This window comes from Hakea prostrata, chromosome 1, assembly GCF_041222555.1.
Source record: "Hakea prostrata isolate BN-2017 chromosome 1, UWA_Hpros_2, whole genome shotgun sequence".
NCBI lineage: Eukaryota > Viridiplantae > Streptophyta > Magnoliopsida > Proteales > Proteaceae > Hakea > Hakea prostrata.
The window spans coordinates 63,929,443-63,938,234 of NC_142600.1; the positions used below are offsets into that span (position 1 = coordinate 63,929,443).

Sequence of the window (8,792 nt, forward strand, 5' to 3'; positions counted from 1 at the left end):
TTTGGTTTATTTTTCTTTTTGCAAATTATAACAATCTTCCTTTAAACCTTTCCATCTCTTTAATGTGTGGCATACATATATGCAATAATTTTATTTAATGTCATATCATCACTTTAATATAGAGACAAAATATAGCTGCAATGTAACATGAGTAACTTAGAATAAAAACAGAGTGAGAACAGAGTTAAATCTGTGATAAAAGACTTAGTAGTTTCTCACTTCAGCTTAAGTTCCTTCAAGATCAATGTTTACAAAACAGCTAAAGTTCCCAAACATTTCTTAGCAGATCAATGTCATATCTTTGAAGACCATGCAAACTCTTCTTTAAGTTCTTTTATATGTGCACAACTACTATATTTCTCTCATACAAGGACAAACCCAGGATTCAACATCCCATGGGGAGGACAATAATCATGATTTTGGTATGGAATAAATCAAAAGTAACAAGAAATAAAGAACCTATATAAGATTGTGACCTATGTTCAATCCAATCCAAATCATGAGACATTTTTCTTATTCCCTTATAGTCTGATCTTGCATTTGTAAGATTATAATCTATTTTTACTCGATTACCCAAAAAAAATAATTTATTTTCATGCAACTTTCTTACTATAAAACTAAATCTACTAAAGAATCTATTTTTAATATGAGAGAAGGGGACAAATATTGATATTTCACATAGAAAAAGAGAAAAACTATGGAAACTAATCGAAACTATTGAAAAATCGGGGTAAGCAAATGTATAGTTTTAAAACTAAAATCCATAGTCAACAAGAATGTGATAACTTACCTGCTCAACTATGTTGTATTATATTATTAATTATAAAGGTTTGCTATGGATCTTGACAGATTTCTGAGTCACTACAGGTAGCTAAATCAAGACAAATGATTTGTTTGGGTTTGTTCTACAGCCAAATGATACACCAGGGACTTTAATAGCAAAGAAATTTTATTCACCTAACCTACCACTGGGTCTGAAAATGACCTTGACTGTTTTTTACAATCTGCTTATGTTCACCTATTTTGCTTTTGCTGAAGAGATAGTCTTCTTGCTGTTTCTTGTCCTGAAGATCTACATCCCCAACTGGTAAGGACTCCAACAATGAGTTGTAGCAGAGCAAAACAATCAACTTTAGGGTCTTTTCGGTCCCAAGAAAGAGTGATCTTCAAGATTGCTGAAGAGCTCTCATCGTTCATGTCGGTTGTTTTTCCTTTGTGGAAATTGAAACTACACACACCAATTGTCATGAAGAACGAATTGGCTGAACAAATGAAGCAGTCACTGGTTTCTAAGCTCTTTATGAGTTGTTTGATACCAATGGTGCAAAAACTTTCAGAACAGTAAGATTATCCTTTCCCTGTAAGATCACCTTCAAAATTCATTCACACATACGACGTCATTTTCCAACTAACTTGTATAATCAGATCTACTTTGCTGAGTATCCAAATGAACCACTTTGAGAATTTTCACCCACTTCATACTGCCCCTAATGCATCCTTCATCTCTGTAAGATATCTGTGTGGATTAATTGATTGAGAACACTTCATCAGTGTCATGACCGAATCTACAACCTATAGTGCCGATTACTTGTCAATGCACAAAATCTAGGAACCACACATCTAATCTCCAATCAATCTAAGATCCTCTCACGATTCCTCACCCATGAAAAATGGGTTCTGGACAACACTGACTGTCAGCATAGGGACCATCTCAGCTGTCAACATTAGATCATGGGGATATCTGTATCTATTACTAAGCAGCTGCACCATGATCACCATTAAAATTAATGGTCCACCATACTGAGGTTCTCAATGCCCAATTTCTTCAAGCTTTGAGAGGACTAGCTTGATATGTGGTCTCAAAGCAGGGGAAGGAGAACAACAAGCCATTGCCAACTGAAAAAACTTGAGAAGCTGTTCTTCAGTAATCAGATTTCCATCACTGCTTCTTTTAACAAGTATGTTGGTGTTAAACATATCTGATATTCTATGTTCAAGGATTGCATTTCTCATGGAATTCGGCAGATACTGATCCGGTCTAGGAACTGCTTTATTCCCAACAATAGACTCCTTCCCTGTAATTATTTCAAGTAAAATGACCCCTAGGCTATATATATCACTTTCTTTGCTCACTTCCTTCATCTTCATGACTTCAGGAGCTTTGTACCCCTGAGCTGCAGAGACTTCAAGCACCTCTAGGCCAGCTGATGAATCTAAAAGGAGGTGCAGACCAAAATCTGAAACATAAGGCTGATAAAACTCATCCAGCAAGATATTCTTTGACTTTAGATTTCCATGGATAATGGGAAGCTTTAATCCAGAATGTAGATGATCAAGTCCCTTGACTATACCAAGAGAAATCCGATAAAGGACAGACCATTGGTGTGATTCATCATTTCCATCTGTTCATAAGAGAACATGGTCCCCCATTAAGAATAATAGAATCACCATATTGATAAATTAAAAAATTTTGAAATTGGAAACCAAACTTGAGCTGAAGAAAGAATTTCAACAGTTGATTTTGCAGGATGGATTGGAAAGAAGAAACAAATACAAAAAGAAGATGAATAGCTATAAGCCTATAACAATTATTACTATAAAACAACAGTTGAAATTGTTGATAATCCAGAACCACAGATACCAGTAATCAGCAAATACATAATTCCAAGAAAAAGAAATAGCATTACATGAAGAAAAACCAGAAAATTTAGCAGAAAATACAAATAAAGACATTAAATAAAATCTGAAATGGGAATGAAATGTAAGCTGAAAATTAAGTAGGATACCTATAAATTAAAAGGAAACTTTGAAAGAGACAGAGAGAGAGACTGAAGAAGATATTTGAGGCAAGACAAAGACGCCAGATAACGTGTCTCAGAATTAATGGAAGAAACAGAAATTTATAAAACACAGAAGAAAAACAAAGTTGTATATGAAATATGAAATTCTGTGGAACATAAGGACCCAGAAACCAGAAGACAAAATCTTCAACTAAGAGTTACACTCTGAAAGAGATATCGATGTGACTTTAGAATCCCATTTTGGATAGCTAAAAGCCAAGATACAGCTGTGTTGCCCATGTCTTGCAAAATTGCAAGATTCAATCAAAATCCCAAAAAAAAAATCCCCTAAAACGAATGGAAACGAAGGAACCATCAAAATTAGAAAAAAAAAAGGTAAAGCAGATTACCTCGAATGAACTGAGAAAGATTGCCATGGCTAAGGAAGGGATGAACAAAAAGCTTTTCTCCTCTCGGACCACCGTAAAATGCCCGAAGAGGCACCAAATTGGGATGCTTGACGAAACCCAGCATCTGAATCACAGGATGAATCTCTTTCAACCTTCCAGTGCATGTTGGCCTCAGAAACCTAAGCAGCACAATCAAGCCAAGCCTTTCGATTGTAGCTTTATACAGAGTTCCATAGCTCGATTTCCCCACAACTTCTCCCGGAGCATCTAGGATGTCTTGGATTGTGAAATCCTCAGCACCAGGAAAATTGTACAAATCCTCTATTTCCACTTCACATTCTTCTTCCTTCCCATAACTCTGCTTCTGTGATGCCTTATTTCTTGCCCATCTCTTACAACAGTAGAAGACGATGCAGATAATACCAATCACAACAACTGCAGGGACCACGCCAACGACAATCTCGAGAGTGAGGCCAAGTCCCATTTCACCAGAGAAATTATTATGAATTTATGATAGATTTCTATGCTTGTCTGCCATTTCCAATTTCCAAATTCCAGGAATGGAAAAGCAGCATCGATCGAGAGCAAAGATCTGAAAGAATCTGATTCAGTAAGAACAAGAAACCACTATATAATAATTGCCTAAAAGTCGATACAAATTAAGAAAGTCCACTAGGAAACCTAGAATGTATTTAAGAACTTCAAAGAGTTCTTAAAAGAGTTCTGAGGTTTCGAGGTAGGCACAGAAGTAGAACATTTAAAGGTTTTAAAGAGAAGTTGAGACGAAAATTTTCCATTTTTGGAACTTGAGAAGCTTTTTTTTCTTCAGAAGGAGAACGATAACAGAGTCAATAAAGAGAAACCGTCGATGACTCGATGGAACAGAACCGAAGCTAGTTTGACTGAACTGAACTTCAATCAGGTATTGATGGAGTATTATTTTTAGTTACAACGAGATGTATTGTATCGAAACCTTACACCAACAACTTAACACCCACTTTGCCCTTCCATGGGGGGATCTTTTTTCAGTGGTGCGTCTCATCCACCATTAAATGCAAATTTTATTAAATCCCAACCGCTCAACTTGCATCTACCAAAAAAATATAATTTTATAGCTCTCAACCACCATGCCAGACGCACCGGTCATCATGGGTAACACGTAAATAAGAGGTGATTCATCTCATGGAATGGCGAAATGACCAAAACACCATTTCTCATGTCATGCGATTGATCCAGTGATGTCAGCAATGAACGGTCCAGATCAATCAGGGAACCATACCTTATACCTACTTTACCCTTTCATGGGTACCACGAAGAAAAGAAGTGATTCGTCTAAGCGTCGTCTCAGGGAATGGCGAAATGACAAAAACAGCCCTCCCGAGGTCATGCCCTGGATCCAGAGATTTAAGCATTGAACGGTCCAGATCAGTCATGGGATCACCATTGATGGTTGAAGATCAAGGATTCTGTGCAACTGCTATTTTTGAAAATCGTTTTTTTTTTTTTCTGGTAAAGCGGCTTTAAACATCATTAATTTAGTAGACATTCATAGTTCTTTTAACTTAACAACAAAGCTTACCCAAAGAAAAAAATGGAAAATGGAAGAGCAAATTTCATATATACCCGTCATATTTTTATATTGTTATATGTTCTAAACGATGTTTTTATATATAATAATTCTTAAAAAATAAATATAATGTACTTTGACTAAAAAATAATTAATGGTTCAGATTATATATAGAACTTCTTTTAAACTAACCATGATGCATTTCAAAATCAATACCTCTAAATAAGATGTAAAAGTTAGAATTTCACTGGCGCTAGAAAGGAAATCTTGCTTTATATTATATAATACCTTTATCTCCAATATATAAAATTACCTATTCCTAAAAATTATAATAAATTTCAAAGTAAATCAATCTAAATTTATTTATAAAATATTTAAGGAAAGGTGGTAGATGAACGGAGGTGTGAATACGTTAATTAAACGGTTTTAAATATCTATCATCATATCTATTAATTAAATCAGAATCATGTAATAAAATTTATATTTTTTTCCCATTATTTATGGGTTAGTTAAGTTAACTTAAATAAATAAAATAAAGCGGTTAGAATAACGTCTTTTTCTTCTATTTCTTCCTTTGTTCTTTACAAGGAGCGAAACAAGCCTTTTAATTGATTGTATAAACATCCACGGGGAGGTCTTGGGTTCTCATCCATCCGGAGACACCTATATTAGTAATATTCTCCCCACCCTATATATAAACTCTTCGGATTTCCAAAAAAAAAAAAAAAAAAAGATTGTATAAACATCTAATAATGAAATCACAAATTTCACACTAGAAAGGTTTCAGATCGGAATTTCTTCGCATGAGATACTTTTCACCACACATTCCCTCACCAAAAAAAAAACCAAAGGACGCAAAAAAGTTAAGAGAGAATAGAGAAATGCCTTAGGGCTTGATTGGTTACATGAGTCTAGAGATTTCAAATATTTAGAGATTTCAAATCTATGGAGTCATAATTTATCAAATTAAATGTTTGGTTGTGGAATGAAATCTGTGGATTCATCCTAAAAAACTATTTGATCAACATAATTTTTGTGAATGTGCAAATGTATATCTTTTTTGAAATCTCAGAGATTTCATCCCTACCTATAGAAATGCTAAAGATTTGCGCTTTTACAAAAATCAACGTAAATTCCTAGATTTCATGAATTCAATGATTCACACAACAAAACAGATATAAATCTCTCATTTGTGAATCCAGAGATTTCAAATCTTTAGATTTATATAACCAAACAGGCCTTAAAGAATTCTCTTGAGAATAATGGAATGTACGCAATGGAGAGATAATTTAGTAGAGATAGTTGAGAATTCCAAACAAGGAAATCATTGTTGTGAGAAACATAGGGTTTGCGAGGAGACAATAGAAAATGATATGGGTAGAACAAGAGATCTGATATTCTGTCATCCAAAGGGTTTACAAGTGAGACGAGAGAAAATGAGGTACTTGTGAAATGAGTTTTTTTTTCTCACTTCTTTGAGACAACAACAATAGAATTACTAGAATCATAGGGTTTTCAATGATGAATTCTTAGGTTGATGAATGCAAGTAAAAAGAGTTTTCAGTGAAACCGATATAAAAAGAATAGAGGAAGAAGAAAGAGATGTTACTACCAATGAAAATCCACAACTGGTGATATTAAGTTAAACCTAATTAACCCATAAATAATGAAAAATAAATAGATATTTTATTGGACGATTCAGATTTAATTTAACAAATCTGATAATGAATATTTAGAATTGTTCATCTAACCTATTCATATTTCATACATTACACTTTAGTAAATTTTTAATTAATAATTTATAGAAAGAACTAATGCATCAGAAGTCTTCTCATAATTCTTTTTAAAAAATCATATGGGGCCTTAATAACATAATACCTTTCTTTTAAAGCCCTGGTCCTTATTTTGATAGGGACTTGTTTAAGAGTTGATTCTATAAAAAGAATTTAAAATGTCACACCCTAATACATCTGACTTCAATCATGATTCATGAGTAGTTAAAGAAACATTTTTCTATTTACCCAAAAAAATTAGGAATTTTGTTTTATTAAATCTAGAGTGGAAATCATCTATTACCTCAACAAGTATATCATCTTGAAGTAATGTAGTTGAAAGTTAATCTTTTTTTTTTCTTAAATAAAAAAGATTGAAAATATCTGTATTACTTAAGTCCTTAGCAGGATTTACAGCCTAGTTGAGTAAACTAGTCAATCAGCGTGGGCGTGGATGAATGAATCAGACTAATTTTTATGTCCTTAACACAGATTCACATCCTCTGTAATTTCTTTCTCTACAATTCCCTGCAATTTTCTCTTAGGATTGTGCCATGTGGCATTTAAGTAATCCAATGGTTACCCAACAAATTAGAGTTTAAATAAAATTCAAATTTATGAGTGGGTTTAAATAAAATTCAAATTTAGTTTAAAATTAGGTAACTGTTGGATATTTGAAAGTTGGACTTGATCTATCCCAGCACAAAGTCCAAACAAAAGTGCCTCATTGATTTTTGCATTTCCTAATCCTTTGGAGCCAATATACTCTATCTCTTCCTCCCAAAAAAGTCATACACTCCATTATGTGCTGTCTACCTGTGAATTATGTACAGCAACACACATTAGCATAGGTGAGTCAAGCAAGTTAGTTCTCAGAGATGCCAATATAGTGGTGGATTCTTTAGCCCCGGATGGCACAGTTGGCCAGTAGCATGACCTGTTTCTACTCCTTGGATTGTAGATTTTTCTATACTTTGCTACTTGAATAACTGAAATCTTTCTACCAAAAAGAAAAGGTGAAGCAAGTTGGTCATATTTTTAGACCATCTCCTAGATCCTTCATCCATGTAGATATGTTATGTAATACTCAAATGGGATTGGGTTGGTGTTTATAGAAAATTTTATGGTTTCTCTCTCACCATACATAGTAGCATGTTATTAGAGTCGATTTTTGTTCTCAAAATATATGGGTAAATGCAACAAATGTGATGTGATCTTTAACGATGCCAATCCGATTTAATTCATTAGTGAAGAGAAATATCATGTTTACCGGGTGGCTTGTGGAAGCGCGCCACATAGGGCGGCCCGGGAGGCGGCCCACCTATTTAATTTATAAAAGCGCAGAGGATATAGTCATGGTGCGTGCAAGCTGGCCCGGATGAACTTTATTCCAAAAAAAAAAAAAAATTTATGTTTAAAAGTCAATCTAGGAATATAAAATTTGATTTTCACGTGCTTACAAAGATATACAACTATCACATTATCTTGGAAAAGATAAATGTCTTAGAAGTCAGAACCAAAAGTATACACTTCATCCTTTAAGATATTAGTTTTTTTTCTATCGAATATATTGGAATTTGAAAAAATATCAAATCTTATAACTCAAAATCAAATCCAATTTCAAGTCAAATCACATCCAATAATAGGATTTCACTTATTAATGCAGGGTTGATAGGGTGGTAAGATTCATACTCACAAACTTGCCCGGATGAACCTCAAAAAAAAAAAAAAAAAAAAGAAAAAAAAAAAAAAAGAAAAAGAAAGAACGGATTTCATGAAAGTTATATCAGTCACAACTTACAAGCATAAACGTGAGACACACCCTAGAGTGTCCAAAAATTACAAATAAGTCCACTACGCTATTCTCTTATGTTGGAAACCCTAGACACTATTCTTAGGTTGTTGACCTTTGCAACCTCCGTCCAACCACAACCACAACATGGAATCAACACAGCAAAACTGTTCTCCGTCTCATCATCTCTCAGGTAAATTGGTTTTAATTGTGATCGTTGGATAATTTAAGACCATATGTCACAATAGAATTGCAAGATTGCTAATTGTAGAGGATGTGAATCCTTGAGGCGTTTGTGGTGACTTTCAAGAAGAAAGCAGCAAGACCTTGGCAGGGGAAAGGTTGGGCAAGGTGGTGGTTCTTAACTTTATTTTGTTTTTAAAAAAATTTGTTGTGGTGATTTGCTGGGGGACTGGTGGAAGGTGATTTCTAGCAAGGAGGTTGGGTGTTGGGGGAGGGGGGGGAGCGAGG

General features: G+C 34.2%; 1 protein-coding gene across 1 annotated transcript; it reads right to left on the reverse strand.

Annotated features, from left to right (window-relative positions):
• Positions 1 to 642: 642 nt before the first annotated feature.
• LOC149029381 (putative kinase-like protein TMKL1) lies at positions 643 to 4,071 on the reverse strand. The gene is made up of 2 exons (XM_089141728.1): positions 3,191 to 4,071; positions 643 to 2,402 (listed from the first exon to the last, which is right to left on the reverse strand). The coding sequence occupies exons 1-2, from the start codon at positions 3,672 to 3,674 to the stop codon at positions 1,810 to 1,812; spliced, it is 1,077 nt and encodes a 358-aa protein (XP_088997854.1). The 5' UTR covers positions 3,675 to 4,071; the 3' UTR covers positions 643 to 1,809.
• Between the last annotated feature and the right edge of the window lie 4,721 nt (positions 4,072 to 8,792).